Raw genomic sequence first — 19018 nt, forward strand, 5'->3', positions numbered from 1 at the left:
ACTCACACCTGGAGCACAACCTGATTTGCCCACTTTCGTGGCAGAAGTTTTTTAACAGATGGGTTTTTGGGTACTTCTGCCACAGACTTTAGAAATGATGTGAGATTTGTTTGGAGTTGGCAAAGGAATTAAAGGTTAAAGATGTCATTATTCTTTTATCAGTAAGAGGTCTCCACAAATAAACCTCCTTTTAAACAAACATTTTCTACATGATTGGTGTCAAACACTATAACCCTGACCATGAAATATGAAGGAACTGGGGTTTCAGTGTGTTATTCCGAGAGGTTTATAATATTTTTTTCCTTTTTGTTAGGATAAATATGTTGCTGCCATATGTTTAGTACAGCACTGAAATATTTTGTTGCCTGTATCTAAATAATTGTAGCAGCATTGTTTTGATGGAACTGTGGACCCTCTTAAGATATTTTTCCCCTTGCTAGCACTAATTATAAGTGCTTAAGAATAAAAAAGGGTATAAATGGGAAGTAGCATGTTTCTGTTCATTAGAAAGGCATGCCTGATGGTCCACAAAGTATTGTAGAAAGTTTTGTTGAGATTTCTGGTTTTGCAATGGTTTGGGTAATAAAATAACTTTGAAAATTATTTCTGTACCAGTAAATGGTACTTGAGAGATGGAGGAGATAGAAACAGTTCTCCCATCCCGTGAAGTTCCTGGCATTGTCCCTGGTGTGCCTTTGACCCACACGAAGCAAAGTTTTCCTGGATGACTCTCAGGCATAGTATACGGGTTACCACATACCAGAAGCTATTCTGAATAGGCAGATGGTCTGGATGTGGTCACCTTCTTTTAAAGACAGTCGATAATGGGGTCATAGCCAGACCATGTTAGTTGACTTCAGTGCCAAAAAACAAGATCCAACACTTTTCACTCTACTAATAGAGGCAGCTTCTAATAGAAACGCTTGTAGTTGTTTTAGTAGTGTTAGAATCTTTATGCTGGTATAACTCACCGTACTTCAAGGAATGCAATTCCTCCTCTTTCTGCAGACAGAATTATCTTGCAGTACAGATAGCTGCTATCTGTGGGTTCCAAGCTTTTAGCTTGCAGTTTGACTGACTGCTTGCAGTCAGTCCTAGAAAAAAATCTTACTGGAGGTGCATCTATAGAGGCATGCAAGTACTTTTGCTGGTATGGATGGTTTAATCACTTACTGAATAAGTATATGTTAGACTTAATAACTTTTTGGTGCTATATCCATATTTGTGGTCAGAAGGTTGGCTGACATAGCTATCCCGTTACTGCTGTGACCACAAACCTTTTCATGTATAAAAGAAGTATTATTTTAAGAATTTATTATACTTAAGTAACATACCATTTCAGTCACATCAAAAATATACTTCCTTTGAGCTGTGTTGAGCTTATTGTAAGGACCCTTCAGCTGCAGTACCTTTCTCTTTTCTTTATGAACAGCTCTTCAGCAGATACAGCAGTTTGTTGCTGAATCAGTCACCAACTTTCTTTTAAACTGAGATCATTGTCAGTTGTGCACTGTGTAAATATTTTCTAACTATTCTGCTTGGAACCACTATCACTTCAGTTACATAAAGGTAACTGAATGATAACAAAAATGTTTTGGCTTGAATGTGACATTTTCAGGCAGGATTTTTATTACTTTCCAAAAAATTTACCCCCTACTGAGTGTGCTAGCCATGGAAGTGTATTGCTTAAAATACCTACATTGGTAATGAATGTAAGAATATCCATGGTGTCATCTTGAAGGTCTCTTCAGCCCAGAATCTGACCCCAGAAGTGGGTTTCTGGAATATAAGAGCAGAATAAGCACATAGAGGTATTTCTTCAGAATAGCCTCCCAGCTGGCAGTGATTTGTGTTTCAGGAGCTTGTGGTTTTGAAACTATTACAGGAATACCAGAGTCCTCTTTTTCTGTGTTCTCTACAGCAACCCCTGAAGCACTTGCTCTCCTTGAGAACTACTCGTGGCTGTCTGGTGGAGGTGGAGAGCATTTTTAGGACTTTGTGACAAAGATAGTGGGAAACAGTAGTACCTCTGCATGCTCTTACCTAATAAATTAAAATAATTGGATTTTGATAATGGCAGAAAGTATGTAGTCAGCATTCTTCAAAAGGCTTCTATAACTCTCAGAATAACAGTTTTCAAATCTGAACTCCAGCCCTTGGCAGAGAATCATGAATTGCCAGAAAAACAGAAGGGAGTTCAGTTAACTATCAGCTTCACATAGCCCAAATCATCCTAATCTGGCAACTCATTTTACTATTTAAGGGGCTTTAGTACTGTCAGTGGTTGTTATAAAGATGCCGTGTTTGCCAGATGAAATGTGTAGTCACACTGGGTGACTCATATGAAGATGCTTCTGGGTGCTGACTGCTGGGAATGATACTGGGATGTTTTAATGGGTATCTTTTGGCCTCCAAGTCCCCAGGTAGGCAATCATAGTGGCAACAGTTATAGCGTCACATAGACATTTAATTACTACTTTGGAGCTTAGTGGGAAGTGGAGGTCTCTACCTGGCTGAGAGGCAAGAAACTGCTGCTCAGATGTGCCTTGTTTTTGGAGTGCCAGCATCTACTGGCCCCTGCTGAGCTCCTACAGGCACGTTTAACCTCCAGTTTGGAAAAGGAAAGTGGATTTTGGCACATTACCTTTGGAAGGTTGCTGCCTGTCTGTGCTATGTTTATGTGAAGTGTGCACAGAAATTCACATCAGTGTTTCACTTCACCCTGTTGTGCCAAGACCAAGAGAAGATTATTATCTTTGTCAGACTTAGCAGAAGTTTTCTTCAAAAAGAAACCCTTTGATCAAGAAACATGACAGCAATTCCTAAGACAGTTTCTCACACAAGATGCTGAACTTTTACCAATTGCTCATAAGTTATAATGAATAGCAAATTATTTGGGTTTGGTTTTTTCTTTAAAGGAGGACAAATACGATATTTAATCTGAATCTAGGGAGAAGTATGGCACCACAAAGTCTCTGTCACTAAATATTTTAAACTGTTAAGAGGAACATTCAAAAACGTGCTGTAATTACTTGGAGAGAGACTTTTTGTCTGGTTACCACAATCTTGTTTTATACTATTTTGTACTTTTTGCAAACGCAAAAAACATGATCTCTAAGTAGACACAGCAAAGTAAAGTTTTGTTTTATTCAAAATAATATTAAGTCTTCTGAGGTAATTTCCATAAACTTTTCTATCACTAAATAAAGCTCCTCATTATCCAAAGTAATTTAAAATGGATTGAAATGAAAAAGCCTAAATGAGGAAAACAAGAATATTACATCAAGCATTTCAACTTGCCATTCTTCACATAGTTGTGTTTTGAGGTTTGATCTACTGCAGCTTTTGATGCTCTTATATTGCAAACATTTGAGGTGAAGGTTTATTAGCTTTTACACTGCCTCGTGCGTTCATTTATGGCATTAATTTGTAAATAGTAAATAATCAAAATTACACAGCTGAGACTTTATGAAACATCCAAAGCTTAAGCAGAGGTTTGGGGTTTTTTTAATACTGTTTATTTATTTTTTATAGAGGAAATGAAGGGTTTACATGTGCTTGCCTGACATGACCCTTCATAGGGAATAAAGTGATGCTTTGTTTTGCCAAAACATGATTCCAAAATGACAAGAAACACAGGTTAGACTCTACCTACCTGTTTGTAGGGGAGTGACTGGAAAATGAAGTGAATGCTGCACTTAGAAAGTAGTTTTTTTCCTAGAAGTAGGACTCTGTACATGGACTTTTACATTGATACTATCAGCTAAAATTGATCAGAACTTTATTCTATTTTAACAGTGGTTTCCACTTCTCTTTTCAAGGTTTTTAAATTGTGTGTGCTTTCCTTTTCACCTTTAACTGAGTGTCAGTGGTTTACAATAACAGCAATAAATGAAACTAACTGAATACCTGGCAGAACATTTTTGATCTCCAAAGATACAAATATACTTCTTGTCATATTTAGGCTGACTCTCTCCAAGCTGTTTCCTTTCCTCTGGAAGCAGGAGAGAACTGTTCCTACAATCCATACATTAATGTCCTTGGATGAAAACTACCTGTATTTTTCACCCAGTAAGCAGGCACTGGATAGCCTACCCCAACTGGTCAGAAGCTGCTTGGCACTAGTAATATAATTTTTAATTTGTTGCATTTGGTTCAGAGTTTTTAGGCTAGTTTTTCCTAGCTTTTTATGATTTGTGATGAGAATGAGAATGAACTCTTAGTAACTGAGACTACAGTTAGCTATAGGGATCAGTGTAGGGATCAGTGTTAGGCATTTCTATGTAATATATTATCTCACTGGTCTGTGGGTAGGTACTGTGCCATTCTCAGAGAGAAAAAAAGGCCATAAGATCAACACAATGAGCCCAAATCATCCGATCCTTCTACCTCTGCTACAAGTTTCTGTCTTCATCATGAAGGCAGTTGCTAGCATATGCAGGATAGATTGTCAAGCAAAAGGAAGCAGACAACATTGTTTTCACAGCACATAAGTACCATGCTGGATGTGATTTCATGCATACATTACTGAGTGTTAGAAAAACCAGAACAGACACCCACTCACGGCAATAAAATTCTTTCTGTTGCTCCTTTGAGACCAATGATTTTTTTATACTGTTGCACAGCTGGTTTATGTGTGCCATTTCCACTGGGCAAAGCCAGTCCTCCCTCTTATGCCTTGAAACTGTTTAATGGTTGGAAACTTATCTGAAGAGCAGGTTCAGCAGATTTTTAAAGTTGGAAGGTCTAATGTTTGAAAGATAGCAATGGGAGATCTATTTTAAGTCAGAAAAACACCTCCATAAAAAAGGATTTAAATTGTTGTCAAACTTGCTCTCACTTTTACAGCTCAGAATGAGAATTCTGGTTGCAATGTCATTATCCCCTTCTCTGACACATATTCCAAATCATTTATTGTTTTCACTACAGTTGCCACATTGAAATCCAAAGTGGATGCATTGCAGCAGTGTATGATGAGATTCTTGTGTATAGCTTGCCCATACTGTTTTTCAAGGTTGCAAAAGTGTTTCCAGATTCTACTGATTGAAATAATTTTGGAAAATATAAACTATCACTATGTTTACAAATATGAGTGTGGGAAGACACGCATTTTGAAGTGGTGATGATGTGAGGTTTTTCTTTTTTTCCTTTATTTGCAGCAAGAAATCCTCCCGTTTGGGGACTGGAGACAGAGTTTTGCTTGTGATGGCTGAGTAGCCAGCAAGACAAGAATTTAAGTCCTTTGGGTATACTCAAGCCAAATACAATCCAGACAAATGCAGTACTTACTCCAAGTACTGGAACAGCAGCTTCAGCCTTGACCTAATGAAGCTATCATTTCTAGCAGTGAGAAGCGATTTACTTGTCAGGTTGCTGAGACCAGAATTTTTTTCAGAGTTGAGGACAGCTGTCTGTGCCAAATTCTTGTATATATAGAGTGACTTCTATTTTATTTGAGTTGTAATATAAAATGCAAAGGAAAAACTACCACTAGCATCACTCTTTCTGCAGACCAAAGAATTTGATTTAACACTCAGATAAATTCATGTATATAAAATTTCAGAATTTACATTTGAAAAACTGGCAGCAGTTTCCATTCCAGTAATTTAATGTTAATGTGTCTGAATTATACATGTGGGCAGTCAGTCAAAGGGATCACAGGTATATGAAGACTAACAGTAGAATGGCTGTTGGCTTTATAGTCAGCAGAATGTCACTTGAGCTTTATAGCCAGGTTAACAAACACCTTATGTATGTAAGGTTTACGATTCAGTACCAGTTATTAGACCTTGAAGTATTTTAGCACGAGTTGTATAGTGCTTTTAATATCTACATAGACATAAGCATAACAGACCACCTTGTAGAAGCATGACTTTTCTGTTCAATAACACAGAAAAAACCTAACTAATCTCTTATCTGATAGCTGGCTGGCATGCATTGTGGAGGAGCATGCTCTTGCACTTAACAGGTTTTTTTTGTTTTTCTGGGTTCTTGTTTATTTGAGAGGTCTAGGAGGGTGTTGGTTTTTTGTGCATGTTTTCTTTGATGGTGGGTTTTGGTTGTTCTGGTTTTTTTTCCTGTTAATAACAGAGATCAAATAGCTTGCCCTGCTATTCCTTCTTGCTTGTCTGTTCTGCTTGTGAAAATAAATCCTTTCAAATGAAGAACCGATTAATATTCTTTGGTTTTTAGCTTACAAAATGATGGTTCTATCACTTGTAATAGTGATGAGTGTCACAGAAATATATAGAAATAGAAGAATAAATTATATAGTGGTATTGAAATACTTAATATGGAATGGATTCTCAGCTGGTATAAAATGCTCACTAAGTGGCTTAATATTTCAGATAATACACCCAAAATTCGAGAAATATTTTACTGTTGTGTCCATACAATCAGACATGGGTTTTTTTCCAGATGATTAAACGCAAAACTGTAATAAATTAGGTTAGTTTATCTTTGATGTCTTACATCTTTCTAGCTTATTATTTTCTCCAGGTTACTCCAGATTACTTTCTATAAGGTCTTATAGAAAATGTGTCACTTTCAAAAGTCTCACCTTTTCATGTTTGTCAGCTGCAGATCTCCTTTCTGTCTTCTGCTACTACCACTACCACTGTTCCTCATTGTTCAGAGGCATCTTTGTGGATGACATTTGCGAGATTTGCAAAAGAATCTTTGAAGAAAGAGGAAAATCTCTGCTATTACTGTATTATTTCACATGTATATTCCTTCTATGAGGACATTCTTTCTTTCCTTAACTGTAATTAGCCAATGATTTTTAATATAATGTTCACATTCTCATATAGCAAAGTGGAAACACTAATAGGTTTTCTTTCAAATGTAGATCAGCATTTTGTCTGCTGACTGGACTGTTCACAGTGAGCACAGAAGAAATGCTACTGATAAAGTAATGTTTTAAATAAGCTATGTAATTATAAAAGATACAGGATGAAATGGTGGTGCTATAGAATTCAGAAGAAATGATCTATTAGTTTCAATATACACATAGTGCATACTGTTTTCTTTTTTGAGATGGAGATAGAAACATTTGAAAAGGTCATTTACTCTTAGACCTAAAAAAAATTGGTGACTAGAACTTCAAAATATTTTTAATCATAATACTCTTTGTCCAGAAGAGTTATTTCATTTAACTTTTAGTTTTTTTTTAAAATGAGTCTCAGTCTTCTGTAGATGTAGAATGAGGAAAAACAAGTTTTATACTTAGAATTGTTTTTGCTTATATCTGACCATTTAGAAAGACATTCTCTGAAACACTTTAATTCTATCCCATATGTTTTTTATACATAATACATGATGCATAGTACTTCTGGGAGATAACCTAAATAATTCACCTACAGTAATATGATCATGTTGCACTTCAGGTTATAAATGTTTTATTTCCCTAATACATTCTCATATCTGTGTGCCATAAAAACCCCCCAAACATTTTAAATAGTGAAGATGAATGCTTAATAAAGGTTTTAGATGTATGAATCATGATTATGTTTATATTTATCGTATGTGAATATCATTTATATTTACTTATTTTATTAAACAATAGAAGGGAATGAAAAGTTGTATCAGAGCATAGTACAAACCGTTTAGCTAAATTTTTCTTTAATTTATCCATTCTGGTATAAGTACTTTTGTATAATTTAGGATGGAGTGGTTGGTTACTACTCAGCTGTTGTAGTTTCACCCCAGCCACCAACCAAGCCCCACGCAGCAACTCACTCACTCCCCTACCATGGGGACTGGGGAGACAGTCAGAAAGGTAAAAGCCAGAACACTCATGAGTTGAGATAAAGACAGTTTAATAGGGAGAGCAAAAGCTGCACACACAAGCAAAGTGAAACAAAGAATTAAGTCGCTGCTTCCCATGGGCAGGCAGATGTTCAGCCATCTCCAGGAGAGCAGGGCCCCATCAAGCATAACAGTTATTTGGGAAGACAAACACCATCACTCCAAACGTCTCCCCCTTTCTCCTTCTTCCCCCCTGCTTTATATACTGAGCATAATGTGATGTGGTCTGAAATATCCCTTTGGCCAATTTGGGTCACCTGTCCCAGCTGTGTCTCCTCCAAGCTTCCATGCACCCTCAACTTCCTTGCCTGTGTGACAGTATGAAAAGCAGAGAAGGGCTTGGCTCTGTGCAAGCCCTGCTCAGGAATAACAAAAATGTCTCTATATTATCAACCCTGTGTTCAGCATAAATCCTAAACATAGCCCCATACCAGCCACTGCGAAGAAAATTAACTCTACCCCAGCCAAAACCACCACAACAGGTAAGGAAATAAGTGTAACAGCAGTGCTTCTCCAAAGCCAGAAAAAAATAAAAGCAAATGGCTTGTGAGTGGATTAAAAAAAAAAACCACAAATGGAACTAAGGAATTCTTATTATTTGTAAATTATGTTACATTTCCAGAATTCTTAAGTATGCTTTGTAATTTTTATGGCCAAAATTTAGGTTGAATTATATATGTGAGGAAACAGAGACATCCGTTACTATTTAAGTAAAATGGCATGTGTGAGGAGTATCCATTGTTACTTAAGCAAGAGTCCTGATCAATAACAAGAATAAGCCATTATTTCACATCTGCTGATCTTTAAAAGTGAAATGCTGTCTTTATTAATTCTGAATGTGTCTTTTTTCATGAAGTAAATGATGGATTTTTTTCAGTGAGACCATTTGTCATAGGGATTATCTAATGAACTTAGTACGCCTGGAAAGTTTATTTAACAGCTCATTTACCATTATAAAAAGATGCAGGTGAAGTGCATGTCTGGTGTCCCCTGTGCACAACTCCAGTTTTATTTCTGGCAAATAAGGGTACAGGTTCCTAAAAGGTCTTAATTAACATGAATTTCCATTATTGTGCTTGATATACTTTTAATTTATTTTTTTTTGAGTCTCATTCTTTACGTCTAGTAAATTTTGGTTTTGCAGTTTCCTTGTATTTTGTCATGAATTTTTGGCTACCACAGCCATTTAAAAAAAGGTCAGAGTTAAAAAGTAGAATTAAAAATTAGGATTTGTTAAATAGCAAATTGGACTTTCAGAAGCTCAGCTGCAAAATTTCCATTGATTCACATTACTTAGGGCCAGGATATTATGTAGTAAGTCCACAAGAAGGACCTTATATTCAATATTGGAAAAGATTCAGTATTTGAGCCTCTGACTGTCAGGTGTCCTTTTTGACTCAAGTGTCAGCACAGAGACAACTGACAACTGTTATCTCAGTCAATATTGACCAGGAATTGAACAGAATAGTGAAATAAATCACAGGGGAAGCTAACTGCTTTTTGTCATTCTAAAAAAACCTCTATAGACTTCTGTCAGAGAATAATTGCATTAATTCTAAGGAAGTGTTTATGTCCTATGGTGGTAAATACCAATATTAGAATTTTGGAGAAAGATTCAACATGTTGAAACATAGTTTTATCATCTGAGGATTATCTGGCAACACCAAAAAAATATTCAGTATTTCTACCATACAATTCTGGGGTGACTCTACAATGCTACTTGTAGAACTTGAGTGTTTTAAACTCGCTGTGTATTTAAGGTAGTAAAACCAATAGTCTATTACATTTTGACAAAGTTTCATAATGTTTGTGAACTATCAAAACCACAGAGTAATGACAAAATTAGATGCTAACCCATAATTTTTATTTCAGTAGAGTATGAATTTCTAAAATTTACAAAAAGCCATAACAGTTATGGGAAATCTTTGCCTGAATTTTCCTCAATATATTTAGTGTGGTTAATCCAGCTTGTGTATGCCTGGTAAATATATATGATGAAGATAACATTTACCCTAATGAAGATGATCTTTATTTTAGAATCTCTTTGTTTATTTTTAAATTCCAGATCCATCTGCTCCTCCAGCTCCATCTAATATCAGAATTGCCAATATCAGTGCAAGCAATGATGGGAGTGTGAATGTAATGATTACATGGGATCTTCCAGAAGAGCCTGATATCCCAGTGCACCACTACAAAGTCTTCTGGAGCTGGACGTACAGCAAATATGTAATTCCAGCAAAAAAAAAGAGAAGGAAGACTACCGATGGGGTAAGAAAGAAATTAATAAATGGGACAGAAATCTGGCTTATTTCTGGCACAAAGTATAGTGTAAGTATAAAATGTGTGACAAATTGAATGATTTCAGCAGCTGCTAAAGTGGTGGTCTTCATATCACCAGGGTCTTCATATCACAATTTTGATCTCTCAGTACTATCTTAGACTGAACTCAGGGAGAGAAGTAGACTTCTGCCTCAAAATGAAGTTAAATACAATAAGCTTTTTCAGGAAAGTTAAATAGAAAGTTAAATGCTGTTAGTCCTCCAAATTCAGGCTTATTCTATTAGTGCTTCTTAAAGATGCAGTGCTTGTTTTATTTTAAAAAAGCCTATCTTCATCTGTGACATTGTTCTTTCACTATGCAAATAAAACTTGTGATACTATCTTAGAGAATAACTGCTAAATAGTCAGCATAGGTCCAAGGGAAGAACATTCTCAAAACTCTTTAAATAAGCTGCTGTACCAAAGATCTGACATATTTCCTTAGCAGCAAAGAATGAGTTTCTTTAATGATGTATTAAGTATTGGTTTACTGGAAAGCTTTCTGTTATGAAATCCTTAAGTATATTGCATATTATTTTAAAGTAATTAAAAGAAATAGAAATCTATTACAGATAACAGGTTGAACTTGATTCTCAGTGCATTGTGCACAGATGCATTATGAGAATTTTGTCCCATGTCTACGTCAACACTGTCTTTTGGCTCTGTGTGCCCACTTGAACTGTGAAGAGTGACAGTCACAGGGTCATAGTTCCCTCTTTGTCCCTCGGACACCAAACCTTTATAAAAATAAAGTCAATGAAGGCTGCGTGATGAAATCATGCAAGTAAATTTGCACAGAAAAGAAGGTTAGTTCTTAGTTGTCCTCTAAAAAAAATTATTCTGGCAAGATAGGAGCAGGGTTGGACTATGCTATGTAGAAAAGTTTGTGTTCCTCAGGACAGTTTACATTGGCTTGAGACCTTCAAGACAGAGTCTTCAGCCTAAAGATACCAGGGAGCTTTCTCTCTACAAGCTGGTCCTTAAATCACAAACCCCAGAGAATTTTAAAATTGATCTGGGTCCTTAATGTTGTTTTGGCACTTTGCATAGTGTACATCCTACATACAAATATATTAAAACAGATGTAATATTGAACATTATGTTAATTCAGACCAAGTTTCTGACCTTGAATATAGGGAAATACAGAAGAATCAAGCTGTATTTTTATAGAAAAGTATGGCTCTTACAATATCTTTTGTATTAGTCCTAGTTTACTGTACTTTTTCTTCTGCAGCCTGTAATGAAACTGTACATCACTGCCAATGATATTCAGAACTCCCTACAGGACACTCTATATGCTATTGCTAATCAGTGGTCATTTGAATATTATAGCAAATCTTAGGCTAAAAAAGGAAAATGCAGGAAAATTTAAAAAAAAAGGAAAGGTGGAAAAGTCTTGGTTTTCAAACATAACTGAAGATTATTTTTGCCCAGTTTTAATGTTTAGATATATAGCCTAATTCAAATAATTTTATACTGATTTCCATGTGAAATCATTCCAGGTAGACATTCAGTTAATTTGAATACAATATTAACACTCGTAATCAAGAGCTATAGTCAATATGTCAGCACAAAACAAGTAAAGATAATTAATATTAAATGTTTCTGGCAATCCCTTGTTAACATTCCAAGTGTTAAATATAGGATGGTTGTGTGGGTAAATAGTTGTCTTTTTCACTCTGGATTAACTGTTAAACTTAAGAGGCACAAGGAATTCTAATAAAAATAAGGAATAATGTCTTCCACCTGGCACTTGTGCTAGAAGGACATTTTTATAGTTAAATCTAGACAAAATTAAACTGTAAGACTATTGAGAAACCTGGACTCTTCTTTGCAGTATTGTGTGACTTACCTTAATTTATGGGTTATTGCCTGGAGAGAATGATAACCCTACTCTGTTGTTTCCCTATTAAAGACACTTCCATGACACTAGAAACTTTTTCTATTATATTTTCCATTTTATAGGGGAAAAGTGTTCTTACCAATGAGTGGGTATTTTTTTTTTTTTTTTTTTTAATTTTTTGTTTTCAAGAGTTGAAACAAATAGAAAATATTGAAGAATGTATTAAATGTTGGATTTGACCTGTGTTCAGACTGGCTTCTGTAGAAAAAGTTTTCAATTGCTTTACTAACATAGAAATTGGGGAATAAAACATTTAAATTCCTTTGACTAAAATGATTTTGGCATAAGAAAAAAACTTTTTATCTGGAAGAAAACCCCTTTGTTTTGGCCTAAACAAAGGTTTGGAATTGCCAAGGAACTGCAAAAATAGCATCAAGATTTTTAAAATGTAGCATCAAGTATTTTTAAATGACACAGAAAAACAGAGTCCAATAAAAGAGATTTTTTTAAAAAGGAAATTTTGCTCTGAAATTTATACATGAGTTTTCTAATTTCAAAAAGATAGGGTGCCTAAGATAACAGGCCTGTTTTTAATAAAGGCCTGTGTTTCAGCAATACTATAACTGCTTTGTATATTTATTCTGTTATAGGCCCAAAATTATGTGGTCCTGGAGGGACTCCAGCCCAACAGCAACTACAATGTAGAACTGCAGGCAGTAACACGTTGGGGTCAGATACGCCTAAAAAGTGCTAAGGTTTCTCTCCATTTTAGCACGACTCAGGACATCAGGAATAATAGTGAGTAATCATATTCAAATACCTGAATGCTTTTTCTCTCCTTTATCTGGAATTTGAATGTTTTATATAATGATTTCTCAAATTTAGAAAAATAATTTTCTTAAAGCAGGCTGTTTCATAGCACAAAGATCTTCTCTCAGTCAAGTTGAGTAACCTTTTCATGTTAAATTTCTTATCTAAGAATTGGTGTCAGTTTCTGCCTAATTCTTTGTCTTAGATCCTACTCACCTAAAATAAACAATTTCAATGAAGCATCTACATGACTATTGTGTTAGTGTTCTTTAGATGTTATATAGGTATAAATACTGATGGTATTTGTCAGTGTGTGGAATAAAATAATTTCTATGTCTTTGTCTTAACTGAACAGTATTAACCTGCAGTATCTTTCAAAATCCTGACTATTTTTAGTAGCCTATAATAGGCCTTCAGGTTCTTGGACCACACAAATACGTATTTACTATGAATTGATATAAAATATTGTCTCTTCTTTTAGGAAATCAAAAACATTCCATATCTAACAAGCAATGCATTCTCAAAATATTGCTTACATAGGACCTGCACTCAAATTAAATCTCAAGATCTGTAGAGGTTAGGTTATGTATTGCTATAGTCTTTAGAACCTGACATGCTAAGTAATATAATTGAAAACTGTATCTGAATCTGAGAGTAAACCATGATTCTTAGTCTTGGTTAAATGCTATTTGTACAATTAAAATACACTACTGGATTACTGCCACAATTGCTGATGTTTCTCTGTTTAACTAATATAGAAAAAATCTGATAATAAGATGTTAAAGAATATGATTTTAAATATTCTTCCCTGTCTCCATTGCATTTTCCATTCATTTACATTCTCTCTTTAAAGTACACTCAAAGTTTAAACTTGTGGCCATTTTCATGACAGAACTAATTAGTTTCAACCTAACTAATCAACTGCTATTGTTGCCATATTCTGTTTGGGAATACACAAAATATTGTAAAGTAGTTGTTAGCTATAACAGACCTTCTTGTCTACAATTGCTTCCCATATTAATGTACCAAGAAGAAAAAGTAAACCTAAATATCTTTCTTTTTCCCATATTAAACTTACTTTTACTACTTTTCTGGGCCATCTTAAGAGGCAGAAGACGGTTAAGTTTTCATCTCTTCCATGCACTGTCTTTTCTTCAAATCCATACCAGAATATCAGCTTGAACCTTCACAGTTTGTACATTAGTCAAGTTTAAATCCTCAGTTGGGTTAAATCCTCAGTTAAGCACAATGTAAGTGAATATAAGAGTTCTGCCCTTTCCTTATTGGCTCTCCTACATTGTATCTGTGCTTTTTGTCATCCCCTAGAAAAGTAATGTAGTTTACAGGACTGTGCATGATGTCAAAAACTTCTTTGAGTCGCCACATAAAGTTGTCCTTTGTTTTCTATATGTACACAGGAGATGTAATAGAAGAAAAATTACAGTGAGAACTGGGTGTTTAATTCCAGAACACTGAGCCATTAAGCTACACTAGAAACATATCTTTGGTGTTTATGGGAGGTGTTCATGTTTTGCTGAATCTTTTCCTAAGAATTTTCTGTGGGATTTGCTACTGTTTTTCTTTTCTCTTTTCCTCCCCTCCCACTCCCCCTGCAAAGTTCATTTTGCTAGAGAAGCAAGCAAAAATTTTGTTGGTTTTTTTCGACCCCTCCCAATTTCCTACTCTTGCTCTCAGTGCTAAAATTCAAGGTGTTTAGTTTTCGGCCCAGTCATCTTGACTGTCATGTTGCCAGATTACATCACAGCTCTGAGAAAGAGCTGAGTTTACGTCAGATCACAGGAGAATGCTGGTGCTGGGATTTCAGCTGAGTCAGGTGTTGGTCTGTGTCCTGATAACTGGAAGAAAATTCTAGATACCATTATACAGAACTAGCCAAAGGAACAATGGGCAAGCTTTTGAAGTTCTTTCTCTCATTTTACTATGATAATAGCTTTATAAACGTTCCCATTTTGGGAGCAGGGATAATTAATCAACCGACCTTTCTCATACTTTATTGCTAATCTTGACATCAGGTCAGATCATTATAGTCTTTAAACATAGTAAATAAAGACTTTCAGTATAAAAAAACCCTCTAAACTGAAGCTGAGTAGTTGAGATTGAACCATGTAATTTTTGGTACATTCCATACCTACTGTGAGAAACCCTTTCACTGGTAGTGCTGTATCAGCTCTCCATGGGTTCTCTAATGATCTGACTTTCTTGGTCTGTATCATCCCTGGGTTTGCGTTGAGAGAGGAAGATGTTCGTTTCACTTCTCCCTCTTCAAGATGTTGTGTTTTTCAGAATCTGAAACAGATCACATCTCAGGTATTACTTACAAACCCTCTACCAAACGGAGTTCATTTATGCTACACCTCACGTGTGACTTTGGTTGTTTTATCATTTTCTGTCCACTCCAGCGGCACCTCTTTCCTATCATTGTTTAGAATTCCTTCCACAATTTTGCTTGGATACTCTGCCCTCTCCTTGGTTGTTTTGCTTCAGAAAACAGTCCATCAGTATTCTCTGTGAAAGTCTGCTGTCTACTTATGTATAATTAGTACAGACTTTGTAATGTCTGGTGCTTTATTTTGCTTTACTGGGGTGACCTTTTTGTACTAAAAGGTTCATTAATTGTTGTATTTTTCTTAAAACTAGACTAAGACTATACTGAGAATAATATTTTTGTATTCTCATATACTTCAAGTATTTGACTGTTCTGTTCAAATTACGAACATCCATTTAGTTAATGAGCAGTATGTTCTTTCTAAGTGCAAATCAGTGCCTGCAAAAACTAAAACATGTATTTGTTTTACAGTAGAGTATTTCAGTAATAAGTTTACAGACAAATCTGAACATCCTTTCTACTAAAGCTTTGAGGTAAAGGATTCAAGATTCTTTGAATCTAAACGCTGATGTCACACATTTTAGTGAATAGAGCACTCTGCCGAGAGGTGTATTTAGGCCTTTTTGGACATTTTAAAAAAATGGCTAGATTGTAGCTTATGTAGAAAAGCAAATAAAAACTACTCCTAGAGGAGATGCAAATTCATCTTCTGAATCTCACTCAAGTTAGGTACAGAGCCAGTCCTGCTTGAGGTACTTTTGAGAATACTCAGAAGCAGATGGAGAAATATGAAAAAGAAAAAAAAATTACCTGAAATATTATCTAGGACATGACATTCATGGCCTGTCTTTATTTGGGGACTTCCATAGCCTTTGGGAAGTAATTCTAGAAGTAACATGCCAATTTTGCTGAAGTTTCACTGTCAGAGGCTCTGCTCTGTGTGGAATTAAGCTCTGGGTTTAAGGTGTCTGGTCCTATTGTCAGAATAGAGATAGTCCATAACCCACTGAAGTAATTTAGTCCTGCAGACCTCTGTGAGCTTTGACCCCAGCCCTCTGGCATTATATTTCCCCACACTCAGAAATATGTTGCCTCACTATATTTGTATGCTTCACTTCTGGGAAATGCAGCAAGACTCTTGCTTGATCTTTATATAAAAATATTCTAAATTGGTGTCCTGGTTTTTCTGGAAGTGGAGCAGACAGAGAATAGCAAAGCAGAGATGTAATAAAATTAAAATACTTTAAGTTGAGGAATACCTAATAGATTTTAGTTTGTACTTCTCTCTATTACTTTTTGATTTCTATGTAGGCAGCAGAAACTTTATGGTTACCTTGAGAAAGAATTTCCTTAAGTTTGGTAGTTTTACTTTAATGTAAAACAAAGAAAGAAAATGAAAAATCGTACCAGATTCAGGAAAGGGCTGAGAAAGTAAAATTTGACCATAAAGCAAGTGAGTTTCAGCTGAAGCTACATGTAAGGCAAAATGGTCAATTTTATGTTACTTGTGAGGCAAAATGTTCCAGTTTATTTGTTATTTGTGACAATTATTGAAATCTGAGCCTTTCCCTCCTTCTCTCAAGTATGTAATTAATAATTTGCCACTTCCCAATTATTGGACTCTAGTTTTCACTTAGGTGTATTATTGAATTATACAGCTTTTTTTTGTTTATAATCTGATCCTCTTAATTGGATTGGATATATTTGCAAATGTGCAATGAAAATTGCAGTTTGAATCAACATTGCTGCCTTTTCAACTGAAAATATCTAGAAATACTGTCAACTCTGATAAATGTTCATAAATTGTTGCCAAACAAAAGGCTTGATGAAAGACATCCCATTACCATTGCTTGTTGGAAGCTAGGCACGTATAACCAAGGGAATTACTGAAAGAAAATTCTGCTCTTACAGTGTTTCCCTGAGCATTCACCATTCACTGTTGGAAACAGAAAAGTGGGCAAGAAAGATCTTTAATCTGACCACAATGTTCTTATATAGCATACCAAAAGACTATATTTACTTTTATGTAATAACCACATGTGGCACTCTGTGGGTTACACTCAATGCAGTCCTTGGTTTTTGTGCATATTCAAACACTGCACAAATATAAAGACTGAATGATTATACAGAAGTACTGCTAGATACTATGTCTGTTTAAAAAGTCAGTCTGTTAACATTTCTTCTTCTTGGGGATATAAATACAGTCCCTTTCTTTATGATTCTTTAGAAAATTTACAGAGCCTTTTCATATAATAATATATTTATCTTTTTCTGTCCCTGTCTAAAATATTTTCTTTGACTGAATTTCAAACAAGTGATATTCTTTTCAACCATTATGGACAGTTTGTTCCTTATATTAATTTCATTCAGGTAAGATACTGAGATAAGATAATTTGGATGAAAGATAGTGTTATTTTCTGAATTTCAACACAGTTAACATAGTCATTTTACAGCACCATACTAACTAAATAGTTTCCTGATTGTTCTGTGTGTTGCAGAGGAACGGACGTCTGCTGGGAAACCACAGAAAGGACTGGTAGATCCTTACCCAAACTTTCAAAGAAGGAAAACCACTCGTTTTCTAAAAATTGGAACTCCTTTCTATCAGGACAATCAACTTCAGGTCAAAGTCTACTGGAAGAAGACGGGTTTGTCCAATTTTTGATTTACTGTTTTTTCTAAGGAAGACTCTCATCGTCTGTCTCAGAGTTGTAGAACATTAATACAATACTATAGAGTAATTCAGAGTTAAATCCTGTGCCCATTCTTCCATCTCTTCACCTTCACATTGGAATGTTGTGTTGTGTTACATCTGTGTAAATGTCTCAGAGAAGGAAATGACATGAATTAGTTTTCCAAAATTACAGTCAGTCATGTTGGGATGCTGAATCTTCACATAGCTGAGACAATTTTTATTTCTGTAGGAATTACCTCTCTGAAGTTTTAAATAGGCCAGAGCCACGAAAGCTCGGAGGAACATCTGAATATTGTCCCCCTAGAGGATGGTTGGAAGATCTCAAGCACATACAGTTCCAGGGCAGATTTTCTGCTGATGCCACTGCAGTGTCACTTGTTGGACTTCGTCTTTTGAGAAATGAGTTAGGAAATTAATGCATATGGAAATCATGCAGTGGTGTCACAGAAACTAAAAAGTAGTTTGAATCACAAAATTTAGATCTATACTACCTCACTGTAGGGACACAATAGGCTTTATGCCAAACTTTATAGTCGGTCACAACCACTGAAAAAGTCTTGAAGTTGGTTTTCTGCTAGGCTACATCCCTCTGGTTTTCAGAAAAATCTAACAACAATTTTATGGTTTAGTCATCCAGTTTAAAGGAAAATGCCATACATTTAAAGTGTCTTAACAGATTAAAAAATCAAAAAAGGGATTTTCCTTTCTTGTCCTCTAGGAGCATGTAGGTTGTTACAAATTGCTCCAGCTTAGCCATTACAAGTTCATATGCTATTATTTCAAAACGTGCTAACACTGTTAGTGTTTACTTGGAGCAATCTACATGTGTAGCAGTACCACTAAATAAAATCCATTCAATTTTTGTGTTTGAAATAAAGGGCTACAAAGTGGATAATCACTTTTTTCTGTAATTTTTCAAAGAATTTCAGAAATATTTAAGTGCTTTTGTGTTTAGGTGTGTGCAGCACCATCTTGAATGAGGACAGGCTATTTAAATGTTCACTTATGCTATGTAACATAAGAATATGTCACACAGAATTGTGCATGAGACGTATCTTTTGCTTTTTAAAAAGTGCCTGCCTGTTTGAATGGTGGCCTTCTGCTGTGTCAATTACTTTCAAATCCATCCTTATTCCTCCATAAATATCTGCAGGCTTTGATTCAGCCTGACTACATACACATTTTAAATGTTTGTCCC

At 35.4% G+C, this 19018-nt stretch overlaps 1 protein-coding gene across 3 annotated transcripts in view; it reads left to right on the top strand.

Moving 5' to 3' along the window:
- The window catches only part of ANOS1 (anosmin 1), a 133173-nt gene that overhangs the window by 86652 nt on the left and 27503 nt on the right, over positions 1–19018 (top strand). For all 3 annotated transcript variants that reach the window (XM_051794936.1, XM_051794935.1, XM_051794937.1), the window contains 3 exons: positions 9872–10074; positions 12619–12766; positions 17624–17773. In XM_051794936.1, the coding sequence (XP_051650896.1) occupies positions 9872–10074; positions 12619–12766; positions 17624–17773 (501 nt within the window). The remainder of the gene's footprint in view (positions 1–9871; positions 10075–12618; positions 12767–17623; positions 17774–19018) is intronic.

Source organism: Manacus candei, unplaced genomic scaffold (genome assembly GCF_025592945.1).
Source record: "Manacus candei isolate 608988 ecotype Guabito, Panama unplaced genomic scaffold, ASM2559294v1 h1tg000041l, whole genome shotgun sequence".
In the NCBI taxonomy this organism is placed as follows: Eukaryota; Metazoa; Chordata; class Aves; order Passeriformes; family Pipridae; genus Manacus; species Manacus candei.